At 44.4% G+C, this 27,500-nt stretch overlaps 1 protein-coding gene across 1 annotated transcript in view; it reads right to left on the bottom strand.

Moving 5' to 3' along the window:
• Positions 1–27,500, bottom strand: part of fstl5 (follistatin-like 5) — a 170,836-nt gene that overhangs the window by 114,340 nt on the left and 28,996 nt on the right. Inside the window, exon 3 of the mRNA XM_076288016.1 lies at positions 2,585–2,815. Coding sequence (XP_076144131.1) covers positions 2,585–2,815 — 231 coding nt within the window. The remainder of the gene's footprint in view (positions 1–2,584; positions 2,816–27,500) is intronic.

Below are 27,500 nucleotides of genomic sequence, written 5' to 3'. Positions count from 1 at the left end.
ATCGCACGTCATTCAGACGAGAAAAAAGACACATTCCTCCACTAGTGCTTCTCTTTTCCGTCATCATCAATCTATCCTCTCTCTTCTCTCTATCCTCCCTCTATTCTCCCTCTTTCTTTCTATTCTTCCTCTCTCTCTCTATCCTCTCTCTATTCTCCCTCTCTCTCTCTATTCTTCCTCTCTCTCTCTATCCTCTCCCTCTCTCTATCCTGTCTTACTCTGTCGCTCTCTCTTTCCCTCTTTCTCCCTTCTCTATCAATCTCTCTCTCTCTTCCTCCCTTGCCTGAACACTCTCTCTCTTTCTCTCTCCCCCCTCTCTCTCCCTCTCCCTCTTCTTCCCTTGCATGAACGCTCTCTCTTTATCTCCCCCCTCTTTCTTTCTCTCCCTCTTCTTCCCTTGCCTGAACACTCTCTCTTTCTCCCCCCCTTTCTTTCTCTTCCTCTTCTTCCCTTGCCTGAACACTCTCTCTCTTTCCCTCCCCCCCCTTTCTTTCTCTCCCTCTTCTTCCCTTGCATTAACGCTTTCTCTCTCTGTGTACATATCCTCCCCCAACCAGGCATGAAAACGGGTCAGGGGTGAAAAAGGTGAGAAGGGCGCGCAAAGAGGGAAATGGCCGTTTCATAGCAAAATAAGCGCGAGTGACATTGTTGCCAATAGTGCATAGCTTCCATGAAGTATCAAGTTGCCTAAAACCAGATATTTATAAAGAAAACTGTGAGTGACCGGGTGGCCACCTCACTTGCCAGGATAGCGTTGCGGTTTGGAAATCAGAGAGAAGGGGTAAAAAATGTCAGGAATGCAGGAAAAATTGTATTTCAAAATTGCCAGTGTATTTATTTGTACAGTGCCAGTTAGTCCTCCACCATCGAAACAGACAAAAAAAGAAAAAAAGAGTTCAAAAATAGCAAAATATGGCAAAAAGCAAAAATAATCCAAAATGGCAAAATATAGCAAAGTCCAAAAATATATCAAAAGTCCAAAGGTAATCAAAAATGGCAAAATACAAAAAGAGAAGGCACCAAATCAAAATACTATAGTTTCAGACTAAGTTCAAATGGCCACTTACTTTCAGCAGAGCTCTATCCGGTTGTCAGCTCTTTACACCCTCCACCCACAACACAAACTGAGCCGGGTTTTTATACCCCGTCCTACTATGCTCAGACGCACCATGATTGGCTAACCAGATAATTGACTAAACACATCATTGGACTGTACCATTAATCACCATCATATTTGTACACAACCAGTTTTTAAGTCATCAAACACAAACCAAACAATAACATGTACCTCAAACCCATCCCACACATCTTTGCTATGCTACACGTAAAGCCCATAAACATATAACATTCAACAGATGCATAGCAACACAAAGCACACTTCCAAACCCCTCTCGCGACATCATTCCCCATACCCAAAGTCAAGATGGCATTACAAATACTACACAAATGGCGCATGCTTCCGTTTGGCAGTGGTGACTGAAGGTGGAGGAACACAAGAGGTAAGTATGGCGTTTTGTTTAATAAATAGACCAGGGAGATAATGTGGTGTGTGCAGTGTTACATGCGAGTGGGTACCTCACCCGTATGCATGAGATGTTTCAGGGCTGTATGAGTATGGAGACTTGTGGCGGCTGGTTTGGTACTGTTAGCGCAGCCAGCGCTAACTTCCGTGTTGGCGTTTCACTCGCGGAAACTGACAGGCAAACAATTGTCTCTGTTCGTAAGCAGGCATCGCACACACTCCGGGCAAACCTTGTGCTGCGCCGGCTGTGTGAGCGTGTGTGGGTGTGGGTGTGTATGTGCGTGTGTGTGTGTGCAAGGGGCTCAATGTCTCTCGTTGGCACTCCTGCTCTTGCAGGGCTTCCGCGATGCAGAGTGCATTCAAGCAAAAGTTCGGAATTGTCCATAACATTCAAGAGAGTTCGTCAGGCAGGTGTTTGTGTGTGTGTGTGTGTGTGTGTTGTATGTGTGTGTGTATATGTGTGAGTGTAAGTATGTGTGTGTGTGTGCGTGAGGTGTGTGTGTGTGTGTGTGTGTGTGTGTGTGTGTGTGTGGTGTGTGTGTGTGTGTGTGTGTGTGGCATGTGTGTGTTGTGTGTGTGTGTGTGTGGTGTGTGTGTGTGTGTGTGTGTGGCATGTGTGTGTGTGTTGTGTGTGTGTGGCATGTATGTGTGTGTGTGTGTGTGTGTGTGTGTGTGGCATGTGTGTGTGTTGTGTGTGTGGCATGTGTGTGTGTGTGTGTGTGTGTGTGTGGCATGTGTATGTGTTGTGTGTGTGTGGCATGTGTGTGTGTGTGTGTGTGTGTGGCATATATGTGTGTGTGTATGTGTGTGTGTGTGTGTGTGTGTGTGTGTGTGGCATGTGTGTGTGTGTGTGTGTGTGTGTGTGGCATGTGTATGTGTTGTGTGTGTGTGGCATGTGTGTGTGTGTGTGTGTGTGTGTGGCATATATGTGTGTGTGTATGTGTGTGTGTGTGTGTGTGTGTGTGTGTGTGGTATGTGTGTGTGTGTGTGTGTGTGGCATGTGTGGTGTGTGTGTGTGTGTGTGTGTGTGTGTGTGTGTGTGTGTGTGTCAGGTAGACTCACCCTTGTAGAAACACTCCTCGCTGTGCATGATGGTGATGCGGTGATGGGCCAGGCAGGAGGCGCGGTGCAGCTCGCAGTGGTTCTGGTAGAGCCGCCCGTCAGAACCGCACACAGGCTTGTAGTGGGGCTTGCAGCGGCCCAGACACACACACTCACCCCGGCCCGTCTGCTGGTCTAGCACACAGTGCCGCCCCAGACCACAGTACTTATGCTCACATGGCCCACTCACACCTGAGACCAGAGAGAGAGAGGAGGAGACGGGGAGAGGGAGAGAGAGAGAGAGAGAGGAATGAGGGAGAGAGAGAGGACAGGGAGAGAGAGAGAAAAGAGGTTTCAAAATTACTCTGTACACAACAACTACAAAAACCTACAATCAGAAACATCACACAATCACACAAAAGGTGAGGAGGAGGTGGAGAGAGGAGGAGGAGAAAGGAGGAAAGGGAGGAGAGGAGGAGGAGAAGGAAGAGGAAGAGGGAGGAGGAGGAGGTGGAAGGCAGTGCATGTGATTACCAGCCACTTTTTAAATGCACAGAGTGAATCGGCATTATCCCTGGTGCAGGACAATGAAGGTATTGAAGAGGACAGAAAACAACCAGGATGCCTAATCAATGACACACATACACACACATACACAAACACACACACACATGTGCGCGCGCGCACACACCAACCTAACTAATGACTCTCAAAGTTTACACACTGCAAAAAATTATATCTAACCAAGTGTAATAATCTTATATTAAGATAAAAAGATCTTGACATAAAACTATATAATAGTAAAATTATCTGTCCATGGGGTAAGTAAATTTCACTTAATTTAAGAGAATTATTTTAACAAAGCACTGAATAAATGTATAATGCATGAGTGTAAAGAGTTGAATCACAATACCTACAGATAACAGGCTAAATCATCTTAATGGGACAGGAATGACCTGAGTAGGCCCCTCTGACCTCTCCATGACCTTTCCCTGACCTCTCCATGACCTTCCTCCGACCAGTCTCTCATAGCCAAGACCCTAGGACCTGACTGGGCCCTACATCTATCTATCTCATGTGTCTTATTTAACTGTGCTAGTGATTACTGTAACATCTACCTTCTGTGTGTGTGTGCGTGCGTGTGTGCGTGCGTGCATGTGTGTGTGTGCATGTGTGTTTGTGTGTGTGTGTATTTAAGTGTATGGAGCTTATTTGTTTGTTTGGTATGTTTGAACGGTTGCCAGGCTCTGATCAGGTGCAGCCAAGGGAAACACAGACCTCTGGGTCGTCTCAGATGCTCTGAATGTCAGCTCCCATTTGGCTACGAACGGTGAGAAGCACACACACACACACACACTCTCTCACACAAACACACACACACACACACACACACACACACACACACACACACACACACACACACACACACACACACACATCTGCCCCCCGAGCTGAAGGGCTGCAAAGCCCCCAGTCCAGCATTTAGGCTGACACAACATGACGTGATGACAGCACAAGATGCTCTCAAGTCTATCAGAGCAGGAACCGTGTGTGTGTGTGTGGTTTGGTTCCCACTAAGACAGTCACTTTCTCCATTAGTGACTGGTGTAGACAAAAAAGCAGGTTAAAGAAGAAATCGGGCAGTTTTTCACATAAATCTCTGTTTCTCCAGTACTGTCGGTACAGAGAAAACGAAAACAATTGGTTTTACCTATATGTAGCTTAAGTTGCTATGGGGCTCACAAACATGCCCCCAGAGAGTAGCGCTGTAGCTGCCTGGCTACTTTTGCTGTTGGCTACAGCAACTCGAGCTAGGTAAAACTAATTGTTTTTGTTTTTTTCAGTACCGATAGAACTCGTGACCTCGAGAAACAGAGATCTATGACAAGACAGGATTTGCGCAGATGTAACGGGAGTGTTTTGACCTCCATTACATATCCTCTCTGCGTTGTGTTTTGATGTTAAATCGATGTGAGGAGAGAGAGTGAGGAGGAGAGAGAGAGTGAAGAGGAGGAGGAGAGAGTGAAAAGAGAGAGTGAGGAGGAGAGAGAGTGAGGAGGAGAGAGGGAGAGAGAGAGTGATGAGGAGAGAGAGGGAGATGGACGGTGATCTGTTAGAGGGGAGGAGGGGAGGAGTGTAAATGTGGGGGACAGACGTGCCTTATGTTTAGAGACAGCTCTGGGCAGCGCTGCTGATGGTCAGAGTGGGGCTGGCATTGCATCGATCTCTGCCTTTAAATATGCACACACACACACACACACACACACACACACACACACACACCACCTCACTTCCCCTCATTATGCATCCAGCACCGCCTGTCAGCACAGGATTACTCCTGCCAAGACACGGCAAACAATGTAAACACCAGGGTGTGTGTGTGTGTGTGTGCTGTGCAGTAGGACAGCCTTGTGTTCTGGCCAGCCTAGATGATGCTCCTGTGTCCTCTCTCATCTCCTATTAGGCCCCAGTCTGACAAGATGTGTCACACACAGGGACGTGCACAGGGGGGTTGCTCAGGTTGCCCGGGCAACTGCCCATATGCCCTTCTCAACTCACATTGCCCTTCCGAGGGGAAAAATAAATAAATAAATAAATCGTACAGTGGATGCAGAATTTCACGTAGGCCGAGATAAAAAAAATCGCAAAGCCTCACTCACTTCCATTCGGGCGCCAAAAGTGAAAGTCAGTAGGCAAACTCTGTTTACGTGGCTGCAGCGCTGCACGCGACCGGCACCTGAGCTGAGCCTGCATGAGCGGCAGCGGTCCTAGAAGGAGATTGTCGCGGTTGTCGGGTGAGACGACTCAACGTTGTCGGAAAAGGTGAGTTTGTGACGTATAACAAACGAACGATCATCATCATCAAGTTTATGAAATAAATTAAAATCTTCATAAATCCAGACTGAGTTTGTCATTTTTAGCCTAAATAATCAGACAGATAGCTTGCAGACAAGCAGCCCGTTATCACATAGCCTAGGCTAGGCTTAGGCTACAATTTTTTTGGTATTAGGCAAACTAAGCTACATGCCAGCTGATAGTTCGTTTCTCACATTTAGTTTTAGCAATAAGAATGAATGATGGATGTAATGCATCACATTAATTATTTTATCCAAAATGGTTAAATGCCTAAATCCTATCACTATTTTGGGTAGGCCATTGTTTGAAGCCAAGATGCCCACTGAAAAGAGGCGGATTCAGGAGAGGGAGAGACAATTCAGGGAGGCAGCAAAGGGCAGCACATCACTGCAGTGTTGGCTGCGAAAAAGCCAACCAGCAGGTGAGACAAAGACTTTGCACTCAGTAGTTAAGGTGATTGAGTGCTGTATTTCAGTGTTTTACTTCGTTGTGTATATATATTAATAAAGACCCTGTTATTCTCAGTCCTTCATATAGGCCTACATGGATTTCTATGCAACGTCACGAAAACATGCGTGCGCAACTAAGAGGCAGAAAGCACCATAGAACAGCATAGAGCAGTGCTGTCCATGAAAATAATAAAATGAGTTTTTGTGCTGAAAACTGCACCAATTCGAAATCACGATGGTTAGAGAATGTTCAATATGTTCAGTATCCCTAACGGAATGCATGTCTTCGCCAAAAATGACAAAATACGATGTTATATGAAAATGCAAATGAACGGCAAACTCTGAATTATAGTCTGAAATGAGATGTTATTATCATTGAGACCCACAGGGGTATACAAAAAAAATCTGATTGTAGCTTACAGCAGCGCGTGCATCTAGTTTTGTAGCTAAATGTATGCCGTAGGCCTATAGCCCGTGAGTTTTTTTTGTTGGGGGGGGTGTCCTTTTTTCAGGTCAGAGCAACTGCCCCTCAAAATTCCTGTGCACGTCCCTGGTCACACACACACTCATACACACAGGATGTGTGACACACACAGGTGGACTCCACTTCCCCCCTCCTACTTACACACACACTTGTCTTGTCTTACCACTCACACTCCTGCTAACACACACGCACACACACACACACACACACACGCACACACACACTCAATTATATTTCAATTCAATTCAATTCAATGAGCTTTATTGGCATGACTGTGCATTGTACAATGTTGCCAAAGCATTAACATTTAAAATAAAGCATTAACAGTAAAATAAACAGCACTATAAACAACACACACTCTATACTCTCTCTCTCTCACACACACACTGGCATATTTGTGTGTGTTTGTGTGAGGGGTTGTGTTCTGTTCTGTGGTGTGTGTGTGTGTGCACTGTAAAAAATAACATTACATCTTACTGCAGTAACACAAGTATACTTTACTTACTATAGGCTGACCTAGTGTTCTTACTAGAGTAACATTAGTAATGTGCCGAACTTGCATCAATGGGGTCTAAAACTTGAAATACACGAGTAAGCTTCACAACTCAGACCTGAGTAAACTGGACTCACGCAGTGCACACGCGCACAGTCAGCAGAGGGAGCATTCTGGATTCCACAGCCAACGGTCGGCAGTGTTACGGTGTGGCTGACTTTTGGGATGGGAGTTTAACGCAGCTTCACCAGTGACTTGCTCTGTCCGGTAAGTTTACAGTATGTATTAATGTGTCAAATGTTTACAGTATAGGTTGAACTAACAGCATTTGTGCAAAACTGTACATTCGGTTTCATTAACAGCTGGGGTAATGTTAAGTTCAACTTGCTAATTGGCCGATATATGCGCTAGCTGCTAACAGTTTGCAGCTAACTGATAGCAGCTATGCGAGTTAACATTGCCTCAGACCATGCAGTGCAGAAAACAAATATTCTAGGTATTCAAGCCCTTTGATATTTTTTGTTATCGAAGTTATGAGGAAGTGGTGGCGCCTGGGGTCTAGAACTAGGCTGTATAAATTTGCCAATAGCAGTTGTCTTCATGAGCTCTTAATGAAGTTTAGTTCTAACGTTTCTCATGAGAAACTCTTGCTAGCATGCTAAGTTGATTCAAAACGTGTAAAGATTAAACTGTGTATGGTTTACGTCGATATTCCTACTGTATTGATAAAACAATTAGGATAATTGGACTCATAACCTTACTGACTGAGAAAGCCATGGTCTTTTATCTAAAATCTTTCGTTGTGATTTAGCAAGAGGACTTAGGTTGCAGTGTGTGGAATTTAAACGAATGTGCCGTTATTGAGGTGCAAAATGGCGTCATATAATTCCAACGTATGATTGACATTTTAAATTCTATTGTGATAAATGTACTAGGCCTGAAGCAATAGAGAAAATTCAGTTGCCAAATCATAATATTTTTAGCTTAACAGTATTAATTAGGTCTCTGGAGAAATAATTTAAATGAACATTTAATGTGATAAACTTAATCAGCTGTTTTAGTTAAACATGGCCAATAGATGCATATTGATAATAATTTTGCCCTCTTTTTCTTTTTGCAGTTGGAAAACTGAAAATGCAGAGCAATGAACTGGACATGTAAGTTGTGCTTGTTTGGATGTGAAGTCAGAGGTCAGTTGCTCAAACACTACAGATTGAAACATGGAGGTTACACCAGAATACGACCGAAAAAAATTGCAGAGGGTGGTGAAAACTGCATCACCGGTTCCTCACTCCCCTCCATCAAGGCCATCCAGGGCAAGTGATGCTTGCGTAAGGCGCGCAGCATCATCAAAGACTTCTCACCTCAACCACAGACTGTTCACCCCACTCCCCTCTGGGAGGCGTTACAGGTCTCTCTGCACCCGAACCAGCAGGTTCAGAGGAAGCTTCTTCCCTGCGGCTGTCACCCTACTGAACTCTAGCTCTGCATCCCGGTGACAACCAGCCAACTAAGCCCCCGCCCGATGCCTCCTTGCCTGTGCCTGTTGAGGTGTCCACCATGACCATGGAAACCTTGACGGGGGACACCCACCCCCGCGGACAATTGCACTACTCTATCCCACCCATAGTGTTCTATTTATTTACAAATGTACACACTGTAATTACACTTATACATGGCATTTTCTACTGCTCTTCATACTATTCATCCTGCACATACACATATTTTTACTACTGTTATAATGTTACTGTTTCTGCACTACAGTACTGTTACCACACTGCACATAGCTGTATACTGTACATATATGTCTATATGGTTCATACCGAATATCCATATTTATTCTGCTAATACACTGCACATATTTATACCTAATTTATATTACTCTAAACCACCTTGTGTAAACCAACTGTATACTACTGTTTACACCGCATATTTCTTATCCTGTCTATGCACCACCTGTCTTTGTATATCACATTGCATTTTTCTGCTTTTTTTGCACTTCTAGTTAGACGCAAACTGCATTTTGTTGTCTTTGTACTTGTACTCTGCAAAATGACAATAAAGTTATCTAATCTAATAGTGCCAACTATTTGTGTACATTCTGCAAGTAAACTTTACTATCCAACATAAAGTACCCTTTACAACTCAAAGTAAGGGTAACTCATTTAACAGTAGTAAATACAACTTTGTTTTTAAGTAAGCTTTACTCGAGGGCATGAAGTAAACTTTACTAGTTGGAAGTAAGTAACCAGAACTTTAAAGTCTTAAGTAAGGATAACTTCTTCTAAGTAAGCATTACTTGTAGACATCAAGTAAACATAACTTGGAAGAGAAAAGTTTTGTTTACTTAACTTATTTAAGGCAACGAGTTTCCACCCTTTTTTCAAGTAACCATTACTTATTATTTTTTACAGTGTGTGCATCAGAGAGGATTGCAGACACGTCCTTATTATTAGATTAATAACCTTAACCTTATAATACACATTTACACATGTGGCCACATTACACATTCTGGCTCTTGGAAGAAGACCATAGGCTCCCATATGTATTTATACCATAGGCTCCCATATTACACAATACCATAGGCTCCCATGATTATTATACCATAGGCTCCCATATTACACAATACCATAAGCTCCCATATTTATTTATACTATAGGCTCCTATATTTATTTATACCATAGGCTCCCATATTTATTTATACCATAGGCTCCCATATTACACAATACCATAGGCTACCATATTTATTTATACTATAGGCTCCCATATTTATTTATACCATAGGCTCCCATATTACACAATACCATAGGCTCCCATATTTATTTATAGTATAGGCTCCCATATTTATTTTTAAATTGCACATAACTAACAGTGTATAGTTTAGCTCTATTGTTGCCGCTGCTGTTGTTGCTGTTCTCATTGTTACTGTATATTTTGAACATATCTTGTTTTCTTGTTCTCAAAGCTATTGCATTGTGTTTGACATACATTTGCTTTAAAACAGTAATGCAAATCAAGCTCACTGGAACTGAACTGAACAGAAATGAGGGAGACAGGGAGAGAGAGGGAGGGAGAGAGAGAGAGATGAGAGAGAGGGAGAGAGGGAGGGAGAGAGAGGTAGAGAGAGAGAGGGAGAGAGAGAGAGGAGGGAGAGAGGGGGAGTGGAGGAGAGAATTAGGGAGGGAGAGAGAGAGAGTGAAGTAGAGAGAGAGAGGGGGAGAGAGAGTTAGAGAGTGAGGGAGTTAGAGAATGAGAGTGTAAATGAGAGAGGAGAGAATGAGAGAGAGAGAGAGAGAGAGGAGAGAAAGAGGCTGGGGGCTCTACATTCCTCCGTTGGCAAGGAAACTGATGTGGTTGAGTTATTAAGCTCCTTCTGCCATGGTACCTTCGGCTGTGTCCCTGTGTGTGTGTGTGTGTGTGTGTGTGCGTGCGCGCGCGCGTGTGGACTGCCATGCTACCTCCGGCTGTGTTCCTACCAACAGGGCCACCGCTGGGGAGGATGTGTTTAAATACATACATCAGTGTGTGTGTGTGTGTGTGTGTGTGTGTGTGTGTGTGTTGGTGTGTATATGCAGAGTATGTGTGAGTACGTGCAGTACAGCCCCTTTCAAACTTGAGTTACACTGTGTATTTTGAGGACACGGCCGGATGGTTCGTGTGAACACGCGCAAACACACACACACACACACACACACAACACACGTTCCCCGCATAAAAGTACGTCTTTGTGATTGAAAGAATCAACAGTGTTGGATATAGTTACTGCATTACATCCATTAAGCAAGATTTGCAGCTCCTACTGCACACATACACACAGACACACACACACACAACTTGGCTCATGTGCTTTTCTACAACCCCTCTCTCTTTTTATCGCTGCCTCTCTTCCTTTCTCTCCCTCCCCTCTCCCTCTTTCTCCCTCTCTCCCTCCCCTCTCCCTCTTTCTCCCTCTCTCCCACCCTCTCTCCCTCTTTCTCTCTAAGCGCTTTCAGACATACGTGTAAGACCGGAGGTTCTGCCGATGTTAAACGGTGGGGCCGTATATCTGAACGACATAACCGGTCATATGGAAGTCCGAATTCACCCGGTGTTTATACTACTCCCCCCCTAGTATTTCCTCCGGACATTATGTAAATGTGCTGTGTCTGAACGAGGAGTAGAACATTCGGTTAAAATCACACCTAGTGAGAGGGCGTGTTGGTGACGTTTCTTTCATGCGTCCATGTGGTTAGATCTGACTTAAATGCCAGTGTTATGATGGAGTGGCATAGTGCTGTCCAGAAAATCTCCAACCTGGAAAGATGCAGACATCACGGAGCTACTGTCCATGAGGGCATACAACATTTTGATAGAACACCTGAAGGGAACGTTAGAGACACGTTAGGCTACAACTGCATGGCAAGGACAAACGAATTCAGAAGACTGAATCATCATAAGCAGAAGGCGCTGAAAAGGCAGTAGCCTATAGCAACATCGTTGACGACAATAACAGGAGTATTTAATAAATTGTTAGCCAACACTGTTTTCTGTTCATTGATAGCCTTCATGACCTGCTGAGCTCGCTGATATTTGCTGAGCATATATGCCTAGAGAAAATGAAAACGAAGAAAACCCAACTTTGTTCCAAGCTCCTTACGTAAATGCTACACATGGGGAAAGGATGCTTTTGGAAAAAATAAACCATGAAAAAACGAACAACTTCACTGTTATTAATGTTAGTATTTTGTTTGTTGCTTAAAAACGTTGTATGATCTTGAAGTCTTGAGTTAGCCTACTGAATTGGCTGGTAGCCTACCATAAAGTTTGTGCATGCTCTCTCTCTCCAACGCAAACCAGATTTGGGGTTCTATAGCCTAGCTAATTCTGGTACATAACGTTGAAAACAGATAAATGTGTTTATTTGAAGCACACATACAAATACTGTAGGCTAGGTCAATTTCAAGTGCCCACTTACGTGACTAGCCTACTTCAAGTATTAGCCTATGCACAATAGATTTCTTCTTCTTTAGCCTACATAATGCATAGGCTATATTTTGTAAACAAGAAGCAGCTGTGACAGGCAGCGGCCGCATATAATCTGCGTCATGTCTCAGCATCTTGTGAACTCTACAAGCCCCCACCCCTCACTCGACAACCACACGGAGATTCTGTTGTGCGTGTATGTCGTTCACACATACGTCCGTATAAGGTCAGTATTAGGTCCGCAGGTTAGCATCATATCTGAATCATCCGAAGGGTAGGACCTCCGTTTGACAAACCTCCTCATATACTCCGGAGGTTATATCTGAAAGCGCTTTCTGTCTCCCTCTCTTTCTCTCTGTCTCCCTCTCTCCCTCTCTCTCTCTTTCTGTGTCCCTCTCTCTCTCTCCCTCTCTTTCTCTCTGTCTCTTTGTCTCCCTCTCTCTTTCTATCTCTGTAGGAGCCATTTTGAGTTCATGTTCATTTAAATTAGTGTGCTATTGGAGCACTGGTATATTTGTTAGATTTGGGGTCCTTTATTTAGGTACTTTTAGTTTGACAGGCAGTGAGAAGGTTTTGAAGTTAAAGATGGCCGCCTCTCACCTTTGACCCCAAAACACCTAGAACAAAGAAGCTGTTGGAATGTATTGAGCATACAGTTCTTTACAATTGCTATTGAATCACTATTGAATCGCTATAGAATTGCTATTGGATCACTATTGAACACTTTTTGGACATTATTTTGATCTTATTATGATGAAGATCTCATTATTTTGAAGTTGTGCCCTTTTCAACCATCATTCTTCTAACCATTTTCAACCACTTACCAATCGTTTGTTGGATTACTGGAGTCCATACTTTGTCTGCTACTACCAACCTGCTTGTCTGCCTATCTGTCTGCTACTACCAACCTGCTTACCTGCCCTGTTTACCTACCTACTTGAATCCCATCTAATCCACCTGTAAAAGGTACAATTTAAGTTTCTCTTTTTGGATAGCTTGTCAAAGAAGCAAAGCAATACATCCCATACGGCCCGCCACTACATATGGTAAATAACTGTGCAATTGCTTACGCTGCTTCAGAGAATAGTTCAGAGAATCCTTTGTTTGACTGAAACGTAAAAGTTTTTGGATACTTTGGAGTTGACAGAGTTTTACCTTTTGGAGTTTTACCTTTTCAAGTTCACTATTGGAGTGCATTATTGTTACTGGATTTGCTACTGGAGCGGACCATGATTTTTGTTCATGCATATGTAAATGAAGCCAGATGAGAATGAACTGAGTTGAAGACAACTGTGCTGTGTTTAATTTTTTGAAAAGGAAAAAGAAAATAATATTTTTGTTGTTGTTTATTAAGCTTAAATATGGCTGATGACAAACTTAAAGAGCTTTGCGCAACACGCAGAGGAAAAATTGGTGTGTGTACACGTAGAATGAATGAATTAAAGGAATTACTAAAAGGTGGAGATATTGAAGCTGTTGACACAGGCATTGAACAGCTCCATGTGGCATTGGATGAATTTAAAGATGTGCACCAATCTGTGCAAGTGCTGTATGAGGAAGAGGAAAAGAAAAGTGACAATGATGATTGGTACCAACCAAAGATGCAAACCTTTGAAACATTTTTGAATGAGGTAGAAATGTGGAAGAGTGCTCAAAGCCATGAACCCCAAACTGTGGTGTCTCCTCTGGACAGTGTATCCATTGTGGCAGCACGTGCCAGTAAAGCAGAACCCTCACGTTCTGGTGCCAGTGCTGTCTCTAAATCTTCATCAGTGTCTTCCGCACGTTTAAAAGCTGAAGCTGAAAAGGCAACCCTATTGCAACGTGCTGAAGGACTGAAGAAAAAACATGCCTTGGAAATGGAAAGAATTGAAGTGCAAAATGCAATGGAAAGAGTTGAACTTGAAACAGAGTTGGCTGCAGCTAATGCAAAGGTGCGAGTGTTACAGAGAATTGATGCTGAACTATGAACTCTAAACTCATATCGACAGAACTTTCAGAATCACCAGGAGATGGCATGAATGCGTATCTGAAGAGCAATTATGACAGAATCGAGGAATCTCTTCATCCAGAACCCTCACCAGTGGAATATGTCAGAATCTCTACTGTTCCCAAAACACCATTGCAAAAGGTTTTAACACAGGATACTAGGCCGCAGAGGTCACAAAGGCCTGTTCAGACCTTACAATTGAATCGAACCAGTCAAGTAGCTGCAGGTACTTCCTTTCCACATGCGCCTATAAGCTCAGATACTAGCAACCTGTGTGCTGTTGCTGATCTTATTGCACAGCAACAGAAAATGACTTTACTTCCAACTAGGCCATACCTGTCAACATTTAGCTTTCCAAAAACGGGAGATTTTTTTTCGGGGGGGGGGGGGGGGGACAGTGTTTATACCGGATCTGTGTTTGCAAATTTGGTTCCGAGGGCACAAGTTCAGTATATCAACAACACTCAATAACAGTTTATGTGATGTGTTAATCAATTAAATTCCCAACAATTTCACAACAGCTAGTTCTGGAGTAGGCCATTCAACTAGCCCGCTTGCTTACGATGAGGCTGCGCAGTCGGCACCCGCTTCCTTATTTGGGTTTTGGGTTGCCAGGTTTTAGCCTATGACAAAACGGTTGAAATTGAAACTAAGTGATCGTGTATGTGTAGGATGTATTTCATACACAATCTGGCAACCTGAATGGATCAATGATTTTAAAATGAAGTTTGATGGCCATGCAAATTACGGGAGTTTTCCTGGGAGAAATAACAAAACGGGAGGGTGCTGGGAGATGACCTTGAAATACGGGAGAAACCCGGGAAAAACGGGAGTGTTGACAGGTATGAACTAGGCACCTACCCATGTTTAACGGTGAACCTCTGAACTTCAGACTATTTATGCAGGCATTCGAACACTGTATTGAGAACACCAGCAGTAGCCAAGACAGACTGTATTATCTTGAACAATACACCTCTGGCCAACCTAAGGAGCTGGTCAGAAGTTGCCTTCATATGGATGCAGACAGAGGGTATGCAGAGGCAAAACGGCTATTGGAACTTCATTTTGGAGATGAATTTAAAATTACTAATGCTTATATTGATAAAGCCTTAAATTGGAACAATATAATAAATGGATGCTATAATGTAATGCCTACCTTAAGGTACATGGATGAACTGAACCTTCCATTAAACCTGAGGCTTCTAATCTCCAAGGTGCCTTATAAAGTGAAAGAAAAATGGAGATCACATGCTTTTGACATCAGGGAACGAACAGGAGGAAGAGCCACATTTGCCGATCTTGTCCTCTTCCTGGAAAGGCAGGCCAGGATTTTACAAGACCCGGTCTTTGGTAACCTCCAAGATGGCTCCTCAAAAAGAAGGTCACCAAAAGCAGCCGCTAGAAAGCCAATGAGTTTCATGCAGAACAGCAGAGGTAGCAGTTTCACCACAACGGTAGCAGTTGTGCCAAAGTACAGCACAGAGAGCACAATGCAAGTGTTCAATGCGCCCAAAAACAGTTCATCAAAACTCTGTCCAGTCTGTAACGGTGAGCATGAGATTGCGTCATGTCTAGAGCTGATGAAGTCTCACAATGCACGAGTTGAGCTGCTAAAGACTAAAGGTGTTTGTTTTGGTTGTCTTGCTAAAGGACACATGAGTCAGACTTGCAAAAACAGACAAACCTGCTCAGTTTGTTCAAAGTTACATCCCACTATCTTGCACATACCTCAAAATGTAATGAAAGAGCAGAGTAATGCAGGTCCTTAAGACAAAAGGGCAGTGAGCAGCGAGTTGGTTTCACTGAAAACAGAGGGACTTAACTGTAGTGATAAACATTGTACACTTGCAATAATACCAGTTCAAGTCAAATTGAGTAATTCAAATCATGTAGTCCAGACATACGCTTTCCTTCACCCAGGGAGTTCCGCACTATTTTGCACAGAACAACTTCTGGAGGAACCTGAATGCAAATGTAAAACATCAACAAATACTTCTGCGCACAATGGGGCAAAAGAAACCTGTTAACAGCCTGGTAGTCAAGGGCCTGGAAGTGTGTAGCCTGGAAGGAAAGGAATTCATAAAATTACCTGAAGTTTACACTCAGCAGGAAATTCCAGTCAACAAGGAACATATCCCCAGACGAGAACATATTCGAAAATGACCTTACCTTCAAGATGTTGATATACCCAACATTAACACTGGGATTGACCTTCTCATTGGGATAAATGCACCCAAATTGATGGAACCTTGGAGAATTATCAATAGCCAGGGTAATGGACCCTTTGCTGTTAAAACACTGCTAGGTTGGGTGGTGAATGGACTTCTCCACACTGAGGATGGATGCATCAACAAGCAAGGTCAGAAATATGTTAATGCACATCGAATTTCTATTGATAACCTGAGTGAGCTTTTGATTCAGCAATACAACCATGATTTCCCAGAAAAAAAGTTTTGAGTAAAAGAAACAAATGTCACTGGAAGACCACAAATTCATGCAGATAATGGACAGCTCTGTTGAAATAGTGGCTGGACATTATCAATTGCCTTTGCCATTCAAGAAGGATGATCCTATGATGCCAAACAACCATCACATGGCAGAGCAACGGGCATTCAGGAAGCTTCAAAGGAATAATGACTTTCACAAGGAGTACAGGGCATTTATGGAAATTGTCTTATCAAGTGGACACGCTGAACTTGTACCCCAAGACCAGTTGATACAGGAAAATGGAAAGGTGTGGTACATTCCACACCATGGTGTGTTTCATCCAAAGAAGGGGAGCTTGCATGTGGTATTTGACTGCTCTGCAGCTTATCAGAGGGCCTCACTGAACACTGAACTCATTCAAGGTCCCAATCTTATGAACACCTTAATTGGGGTCTTGGTCCGTTTTCGTCTTGGCAACATTGCCATCATGGCTGATGTGGAGAAAATGTACCATCAAGTAAAGGTCCCATCTCATCATGTGAACTTCTTGCGTTTCCTTTGGTGGCCAGATGGGGACGTCAGTCAGCCACTGAAAGAATACAGGATGGTCAAAGGGTGCTTCTCAGCTGATGCAACTAGCACAGTCAAGAACAACTTCTATGTGGATGATTTGTTGAAGGCTGTGGACACAGAGGGCCATGCTATTAGACTTTGTAAGGAGCTAAAGTTACTCTGTGCAACTGGAGGCTTTAAGTTGACCAAATGGATTAGTAACAACAGAGCTGTTTTGGTCTCCATTCCAGAGAGGGCCAAGGACATAAAGAATCTTGACCTTGACATAGAAGATTTGCCAGTTGAAAGAGCTCTGGGTGTGCAATGGTGTGTTGAGGAAGACACTTTCACATTCCAGGTGACCATAAAGGAGCGTCCATGCACCAGATGTGGGATTCTGTCTATGGTCAGTTCTATATATGATCCACTTGGATTCCTTGCACCTCTCACCTTTCTGGCAAAACACATCTTGCAAGAATTATGCAAGCAGAACATTGGATGGGATGAAGAATTGCCAGAGGTCCATGCTCAAGCCTGGAAGCAATGGTGGCAAGATCTTCCAAGAGTGAGGTTCCTGAGGTTCAAGTCTGTTCTGCTGGAATTATCTAAGAATGGCAAGAAAGATCTAAACAGACATATCATGACCACAAGGAAAGGAAAACATGAAAGACAGGTCCATATGTCCTATCAATCAGTGATATAGAGAATGCTGAAGTCACAATCTTACAGTTTTGCCAAAGGCAGGGATTCCCACAAGAAATAGACTGTTTGCAGAAAGGCATACAAAATGTAAGCAGAAACAGCTCCATCTATAGGTTAGATCCTCTTCTGGCCAATGGCATCTTGAGGGTTGGTGGGCGTCTGAGTAAAATGGCAATGCCCACTGAGCAGAAACACCCTACTATCCTACCTAAAGACCATCACGTTTCCAAGATCTTACTTCAGCACATCCATCAAGAAGTTGGACACAGTGGAAGAAACTTCATGCTCTCCAAACTCAGAGAAAGATATTGGACTCTCTGGCCAGATAGGTAGTTTATGAATGCACCATGTGCAGAAGAGTCAAGTTGAATGCAAGTGAACAGAAAATAGCGGACTTGCCAGTTGACCGGTTGACCCCTGACCTTCCGCCCTTCACGCATGTAGGGGTTGACTATTTTGGGCCATTAGAGGTAAAAGGGAGGCCGCAGCATTGTAAAACGTTACGGCGTGATTTTCACATGACTTACCAGCCGTGTATAAACTTGGAGGTTGCACATTCACTTGACACTGACTCTTGCATTTATGCATTCAAAGGCTTGGTCCGCAGTGAACGGCTTCAAACCAAAACAATCCAGCTTGAAAGACCTGTCAGCAAGATCTGCTTGCTAGTAGGCCAGCAACCTAAAGCTGAGTGAGACCTGAATGAACTTGTGCACGTGTACACACTGTCATACAGATGCATACACTGAATCTTTGCACTCAGTTATTCTTGTGAATAATGCATAGAGTTTAAGGGGATAATATATGGCTCCTTGGAAAATTAAATTTAGTTAGTTATAGCTTGCTTTCTGCAGTAGCTATAAGGGGCCAGCTATGTAGGAGCCATTTTGAGTTCATGTTCATTTAAATTAGTGTGCTATTGGAGCACTGGTTTATTTGTTAGATTTGGGGTCCTTTATTTTGTAGGTACTTTTAGTTTGACAGGCAGTGAGAAGGTTTTGAAGTTAAAGATGGCCGCCTCTCACCTTTGACCCCAAATAACCTAGAACAAAGAAGCTGTTGGAATGTATTGAGCATACAGTTCTTTACAATTGCTATAGAATCGCTATTGAATCGCTATAGAATTGCTATTGGATCACTATTGGAATACTTTTTGGACATTATTTTGATCTTAAGTTGTGCCCTTTTCAACATTCTTCTAACCATTTTCAACCACTTACCAATCGTTTGTTGGATTACTGGAGTCCATGCTTTGTCTGCTACTACCAACCTGCTTGCTCTTTTTGGATAGCTTGTCAAAGAAGCAAAGCAATACATCCCAGCTAAGAGTGGCCCGCCACTACACTCTATTCCCCCTCTCTCTTTCATTTGTTCATCACTCTCTCTCCTTTTTTTCTCTCCCTCCATTATCTCTCTCTCTATCACTGCCTCTCTGTGATGTTCCTTCTATCTTTGTTTTTCACCCAGGAAGCAGCTCTGGGCCCCTCTCAAGTCTCAGTGCCAGTGCAGGGGAGTCCCAGGGGATTCTGGGAAATGTAGTAAACAACACTCAGCTGCTTCTTTGTTCTCCTAGTCCTCTACTTCCCCCTCTGTGCTTTAACAACCCACCACATCCACACGCGCACACACACACACACACACACACACACACACACGCACGCACGCACGCACGCACGCACGCACGCACGCACGCACGCACGCACGCACACACACACACACACGCTCTCCCACACCCACACACACACACACACACACACACACACACACACACACACACACACACGCTCTCCCACACCCACACACACACACACACACACACACACACACACTGGTAAAGAAGTGAAGATCCTGCACTACAAGTTGGTTCAAATTGATCACAGGCAGCGCACCCTCCTCTTGTCTGCCTCTGCTTGTCTCAGCCACACACACACACACACACACACACACACACACAAACACAAACACGCAGCTCTGAACAGCCATATTGGAGGAGGACACACACACACGCACCCACACACATATACACACATAGCTCTAAACACACACACACACACACACACACACACACAAACATAAGAAAATACATACACACACAATCATGGCCCAATACACATATACTCACAGGCCTATTATGGGCATTTTTATGTTTATATTAACTAGACGACACACATACACACACACACACACACACACACACACATACACACCTGTAAACACTCTTCTCATCAATTTGTGCACAAACACACTTATAGGAGCTGTGTGCTATGTCTGAAGTGTGCCTAACACACACACACACACACAAACACACACACACACACACACACAGTATTTGTCAGTCTCTTGTCAGATACAGATACACTCACACAGTCAAGTGTGAGTGTATCTGACTCACACAGTCAAGTGTCATTGAAAAGCCTCTTGAGTTGAATAGAAACAGCTCTCCAAAGATCACCAGACAAGCCAACTGGCTATTCATAATACACACACACACACACACACACAGATACACACCAACCCAGACAACAACCCAGAAACTCTCACACACCCCTTCCAGAGGACTCACAAAAAACTTCACAGCATTTAACACACACACACACACACACACACACACACGCTCACACAGATACATAAACACACACACACACACACACACACACACACACACACACACACACGCTCACACAGATACATAAACACACACACACGCTCACACAGATACATAAACACACACACACACACACACACACACACACACACACACACACACAAATGCAAGGCCAGACGGAGTGTCTCGCATGACAGATGCTTCATTCAGAAGTGCTGCCTCCTCTCCTCATCTCTCTTGGCAGACCTATCGCTTGTCTGTGTGTGTGTGTGTAGGGCTATCACAGAGAAGGTAGAGGGGATTGGGCCCAGGGCCTCACGTCTGATGGGCCTCACTGACTCACACTAAGCGTTTATTCTTCATTAACGCCTATTGTAAACAAAAATCTTAATGTGGCTTAATGTTCTAAATCAACGATCGTTATTCATATTGTTCCTCATAAACACTAAAACCACTAGAACCTTCAAAAAAATTAGCATGAAGTAATGAACTTTAGGCTACCTGACGTGACATGTTTCTTCAATGTCCTTCAGTGACGCCTATGGAAAAAGCTTCCAAAACAACAATCGGTGATCACCAAATTTCTCTCTCATATTGCTCCTCATAACCCCTGAAAACTGTCAAAAAATCTAGCCAGATGTTTTTTTTTCCTTTTGACTTGTGTCCAGAGAGTGGACCTTTGGCCTAGCTGCTTTTGTCTCTGCCTGGCTGTGTGTGTGTTTGTGTGTGTGTGTGTCTCTCTCTCTCTCTCTCTCTCTCTGTGTGTGGACTCTTGGTCTGACTTACTGCCTCTGCCACATTAAGACACACTAGGGTTGCAAAATTCCGGGAATTTTCTAAGTTGGGAATATATGGGAATAAACGGGAATTAATGGGAATAAACTGGGGATTTTTAATATGGCAAGTTAGTCTATAACAGGGAACTTAAATGTAGTGGACAAAACCCTATCTTGCAGTCTAATATTAGTTAAAACAACCTGATTTAATGCAATTTCAGTCGAATTTCTACCCTGCACATATGTCAATCACATGCACACAGCAATCGGCATAGGCTGCTAGACATAAAGGAAACCTATGGTGCGTTTATATGCATGGGGGAAAAATGTTACAACCAATCAGATTTTGTTGTTGAGTGGTGTGGTGTATCTTGGGCAGTTCAGTGTTGCTAGTTTAGCACGCTAGTAAACCATAGGCAGAGAATGGGATTCCCGCTAGCATGCTAGCTAGCTTTGTATGCTAGGCTAAGCAAAAATACGAACATACAAATCATATTGCTTATTACGAAACAAAATGTTAATGTTTGTATATGAAACAGTTTGTATGAATTACTCAAAATTCCCAGTTAATTCTCGTAAATTCTCATTAATTCCCATAATTTCCTTTAATTCCATGATGGTTTCCAATTTGGAATATTTCCAAAATTCCCCAGCTTAACTTCCCATGGTAAGTTTCCGGAAAAGCCCCTTTGCAACCCTAAGACACACACATGTACAGTGTATATGAAGCCATAACCCCGCTACCTCTGACTTTAAGTTGTTTTTTGATGGCAAATGGCATCCAAGCACTTTGATCAATATCTAAAGCCCGGCCAAAGACCATTCTGGGTAGATGGGGAATGAGAGGCACGCACACACACACACACATACACACTCATACACACACACAACTGCCCAGCTTCCATGACCAGGAAACAACACTGAGTCCACACACTTCTACACACACACACACACACACACTGACACACAAACAGAGTAGATAACAGAGCAGGTGGAGTCCTATGTGCTGTAGCAGAGTAGTGTGGCATTTGCAGGGACGATGCAGAACTCCTAGTGACACAAGATATATCTTATTATGAAATATGGGTGAGCCAGCAGATAATTATTTTCAAATATCATTGCAATGTGTCATCTTTATTTTTTACATTCAGAGATGCTCACAGTAATTCTCCAGGCACTCTGTTTGTGTGTGTGTGTGTGTGAACAGAATATACACAGGCTACGTAGAGAGGAGTCAGTTCTAATTTAGAATAGATGAAGCCCTCTGCACACTCACATACAAACACACACACACACACACACACACACACACACACACAAACTGGCCTTGTAGAGCATCCTGTGGTGTGGTGAGGGGCGGTCGAGCCCCAGATGATTGTTTGCTGGCTTGTTGGCATTCTGCTCTGGCATGTGTGTTAGGGGGGCCTGTTTGTAATGCCTTGCTACGCTACACGCCGCTAATTGTAAACTCTTCAGCGAGCTCCCACTGATCATTTAGCAGCATTGAGCTGTCTTCCCTATGGCAGCTTTCCAAACAGCAGCTGACTACAGATTGGCCCTGATGTGGCCCTGATGAGGCCCTCATGTGGCCTTGATGTAACCCTGATGCAGCCCAGATGTGGCCCTGATGTGCCTCAGAGTTCTTTGCTGTCTGTGGCGCCATGCTGGGCATTTTGATGGTATCTCTCTCATGTGAGTGTGTGTGTGTGTGTGTGTGTGTGTGTGTGTGTGTGTCACCATGCTGGGCATTTTGATGGTGTCTCTCTCGTGTGTGTGTGTGTGCGCGTGTGTGTGTGTGTGTGTGTGTGTCGCCATGCTGGGCGTTTTGATGGTGTCTCGCAGCCTTGAATGTGTCAGCAGTCGTAATTTCATCAGCAGCAGTGACTGCAGGGAGCGTCCAGTGTGGGCAGTGTGTGTGTGTGTGTGTGTGTGTGTGTGTGTGTGTGTGTGTGTGTTTGTGTGTGGGCCCATATCTTTTTCTCTATGTGTTGCTAGTGTGATGGCTCTGCTGCTGACTAGTGGGTGAAGGGTGGCGGGGGGCACTTAACATTCTGTGTTGTCATGGCAACATGTACCCAGTTCAGCAGCGGAACCCCCTCCCACGGGAGGAGATTGGCACTCAGGGACCAGTGCCCAGCTCTGCCACAGTCCGTGCCCACCGCAACCCTCACAGCGCAGACGAAAACAGTTAGACTATCGCCTCCTGACCATCGCCACAGTTAGACCATCGCCCCCTGGCCATCGCCACAGTTAGACCATCACCCCCTGGCCATCGCCTCAGTTAGACCATCACCCCCTGGCTGTCTCTCTCTTTGTATCTTTCTCCATCCAGACACTCCAAATTCATCTATCCCTCCCTCTCACTCCTCCTCTCCCTCTTCTCTCTACTGTTCTAGAGACCCACATGTGTTACTGTTCTAGACCCACACGTGTTACTGTTCTAGAGACCCATATATGTGTTACTGTTCTAGACCCATACACTTGTTACTGTTCTAGACCCATACATGTATTCCTGAGAATGCTTTTGATATTCCAATAAATACTTTATTGTCATGCTAATAAATCTGAACTTGACAGACAACCAATAAAGGGAGTGATGGAAAACAAAGAAAAGGGAGAAGATAGAAAGATTGCAGAAAAAAGGAAGAGAAAGATGGAAGAAAAGATAAATGAGATGGAGAGGAAGGCGAGGTGAAAGACAGACCCAAGGGAAGAGAAAGAAAGAGAGTGAAAGCACAGACCCAAAGGGAGAGAAAGAGAGAGAGAGAGAGATAGAGAAAGAGAGGGTGAAAGACAGACCCAATGGGAGAGAAATAGAGAGGGTGAAAGACAGACCCAAGGGGACAGAGTACAAACAGAAAGAGATAAGAGAGTATGTGGGAGGGGTTAATAAGGAGAGAGAGAGAGAGAGAGAGAGAGAGAGAGAGAGAGAGAGAGAGAGAGAGAGAGAGAGAGAGAGAGAGAGAGAGAGAGAGAGAGAGAGAGAGAGAGAGAGAGAGAGAGAGAGAAGAGAGAGCTAAGAGAAGTAAGGGGGCGGCGAGAGAGAGAGCACAGAGCGTTTAAAGACGGAGAGAGAAGAGAGAGAGCACAGAGTGTTTAGAGATGGAGAGAGAGCACAGAGTGTTTAGAGATGGAGAGAGAAGAGAGAGAGCACAGAGTGTTTAGAGACAGAGAGAAGAGAGAGCACAGAGTGTTTAGAGATGGAGAGAGAAGAGAGAGAGCACAGAGTGTTTAGAGATGGAGAGAGAGCACAGAGTGTTTAGAGATGGAGAGAGAGCACAGAGTGTTTAGAGACGGAGAGGGAAGAGAGAGAGCACAGAGTGTTTAGAGATGGAGAGAGAGCACAGAGTGTTTAGAGATGGAGAGAGAAGAGAGAGAGCACAGAGTGTTTAGAGACAGAGAGAAGAGAGAGCACAGAGTGTTTAGAGATGGAGAGAGAGAGCACGGAGTGTTTAGAGATGGAGAGAGAGCACAGAGTGTTTAGAGATGGAGAGAGAGCACAGAGTGTTTAGAGATGGAGAGAGAGAGCACGGAGTGTTTAGAGATGGAGAGAGCACAGAGTGTTTAGAGACGGAGAGAGAAGAGAGAGAGCACAGAGTGTTTAGAGACGGAGAGAGAGAGCACAGGGTGTTTAGAGACGGAGAGAGAGAGCACAGAGTGTTTAGAGACAGAGAGAGAGAGCATGGAGTGTTTAGAGACGGTGAAGTACCAGACACTAAAGCAACAGAAGACCACCTGGACCATTTATAATTTAGCGGCTGAGTGCTGAGTGCAGAGCGCCGCCTGAGTGCTCCGTTTCCCAGACTGCCCTTGCCAGCACAGAACCGGCCTTCTCGCTCAGACGCACACAGAACGAGAGATGCGTCGGCAAGGGGTGTGTGTGAATGAGAGATGCGCTGGCTAGGGGGGGTGGGGTGTGAATGACCGATTCAGTGTGCAAAGTTTGCATTGAAGCTGCACACTGACTGAAGCGCTCGCTGATAAATGTGTGCTTGTTTTTATGGGGCACAATAGGCGTTTGGCCACTCTAAGATGAAATAAAGTCATGAAATGAAATATCTCCTGCTTACTGAGGAACACAGGGAGAGGAAAGAGAGAGCTTTAGAGAAAGAGAGGGAGGAAGGGAGGGAGAATAAGAGAGAGAGAGAAGGGGAGAGAGAGAGTGAGAGAAAAGGAGGGAAGGAAGGAGAGAATGAGAGAGGGGGAATGGAAGAGAGAGAAAGAGGGAGAGAGAATGAGAGAGCCACCACTCCTCCATGTTACTACTGGAGAGCTCCTGAGCAGACAGACACAGAGGTGTGAAGTGAAGCACTAGGCTAGCTAGTCATCACCCACACAGGATGGGCGCTAGGCTAGCTAGTCATCACACACACAGGACTGCCTGATGGGCGCTAGGCTAGCTAGTCATCACCCACACAGGATGGGCGCTAGGTTAGCTAGTCATCACCCACACAGGATGGGCGCTAGGTTAGCTAGTCATCACACACACAGGACTGCCTGATGGGCGCTAGGCTAGCTAGTTATCACACACACAGGATGGGCGCTAGGTTAGCTAGTCATCACACACACAGGACTGCCTGATGGGCGCTAGGCTAGCTGGTTATCACACATATGGTCTGTCCGGATTTCATCCAGTTTTGCAGTGTGTCCTGCATTTTGGTAGCCTGACGAGCCAGATGACCCCACATCAAAATGTAGGGTCTGGGCACTCACTGTTGGCACCACCGTTTTCCCACCAGCGGAGCTAGTTGGCTAGTTCAAACTTTTGCCAACTTAAAAAAAGCTTAACTTGTGTCACGCTGTTCGCCAACAGCCACATCCATCTTCTTTGTTTTCAAGTAGCAGGGAATTCAAGCCAAACCGTTGCAACTCTGCCATCAATCATTATTTTAAGCCCGCCTAAAGTCTCTATACAAAATGTCATTGGCCCTATCGAAGTTTAATTTAACCAGCTCGCAAGCCAACGGAGAGTTGCTAACTAGATTTCTAGGCTAGCATTTTGGACATTTGTTCAGATTTTTGGCATGTGTGTGGCCATCTGTCCACTTTTCATGAGCACATAGGCCTCTGTACTCAACGTTGTTATGTGTTTCTGACCCTCCGGCACAACCATAACAAGGCTAGCTAGTTATCACACAGGACTGCCTGTCAGGCGCTAGGCTAGCCGGTTATCACACAGGACTGCCTGTCAGGCACTAGGCTAGCTGGTTATCACACAGGGCTGCCTGTCAGGCGCTAGGCTAGCCGGTTATCACACAGGGCTGCCTGTCAGGCGCTAGGCTAGCCGGTTATCTCAGAGGGCTGCCTGCACTCCCTCCAGCAGCTCCTGTAGGGCCCATAAGCTCCTCTCTCCACATTCATTAGCGCTGCAGCGCAAACACTCGCCGGACTCAGCTAGTCCCTCTTGTACACAACATTTTCACTTCATGAATATTCAGCTCATGCTAATATTGACTTTTGCAGTGTTTTTTAAAGCCCCTCCTGAGGTGATGCCTGGTAGCAAGAATATTAAAAAGATTTCTTTCCATTTGCGTGTTGCCAGGTGATGGGATAAATGTGTTCGTTTTTCATCACGTATCTGGTGGATTTTGGTGGCACCCTGTCAGTAATGAACCCACCTCTAGTTCACAAGGCAGGAGCATACAGATGCAGAACTTTAATGGATGATAGCCTTTTAGATGTTCACACATTCCAAATCTTCCTTTATGAGATCATTCTCAGGAAAGATTTGAAAATAAAAAAAGCTTGTTGCTTGCTTATAAATGTACTGTAATTAGTAGACAATCTTTGCCAAAAGCCAAGAGAAAGAATGCAATCTGAAGACTCGTTCTCGTAACACACACTGCTGGCTCAGAAGACTTGTGCTTGTGGCAGATTATATTATAGTAATTATATTATAATACACGCTGCTCTGTTCACACCTAATGTGATTTGAGGTCCTGGGAGGATTCAAGCACAGAGATGGGTGCCTTTTTAACTGTATAGCGCTGCACGACTCCTCCTGCCCTGAAGGGGACAGTGACATTTCTGCAGCTGAAGGGGACAGCTACTTGTTCTTTGGTGCAGAGGAAAAGGAAGTGTTTGAAAGTAGCAGGCATAATCATAGATATTAGAAACCTAGATACCGCATTGTCCGTTGAGTTCTAATAGGTGGCATACATTAACATGGCCACCATATTGCTGGGGGCAACATCTTACTGTCTATGGGCACCACTAACATACATTCTGAAGCCCAATGCGGTATGTACGTTATTGTCTATGGGAACCACTAACGTACATTCTGAAGCCCATTGCGGTATGTACGTATCTAATGTCTACGGGCACCACTAACGTACATTCTGAAGTCCGTCTATGGGCATAATGTTTCCAGTGAGCACCTACACAGCAAAACTCAGAGTGAAGATCTGTTTGCCTGTCCGCCTGCCTGTCTCTCTGCCTGTCTGTCCGTTTGTCTGTCTGTCTGACATGTCAGCTGAGCTCAGCTACAGCAGCTTAGTTCTGGAGAGTTCTATCAGCACAACAGAGTTCTGGAGAGTTCTATCAGCACAACAGAGTTTAACAGCAGAGTTCTAGAGAGTTCTATCTGCAGAGGGACAACTTCTCCTCACTGCATGCGAGTGTCAGACTGTTGCATAGCATTG

This window comes from Alosa pseudoharengus, unplaced genomic scaffold (assembly GCF_046254945.1).
Source record: "Alosa pseudoharengus isolate Yale_2024_CS ecotype anadromous, Long Island Sound unplaced genomic scaffold, YU_APseudo_1.1 YU_APseudo_1.1_scf_16, whole genome shotgun sequence".
NCBI lineage: Eukaryota > Metazoa > Chordata > Actinopteri > Clupeiformes > Clupeidae > Alosa > Alosa pseudoharengus.
This window is presented reverse-complemented; position numbering and strand designations above follow the sequence as displayed.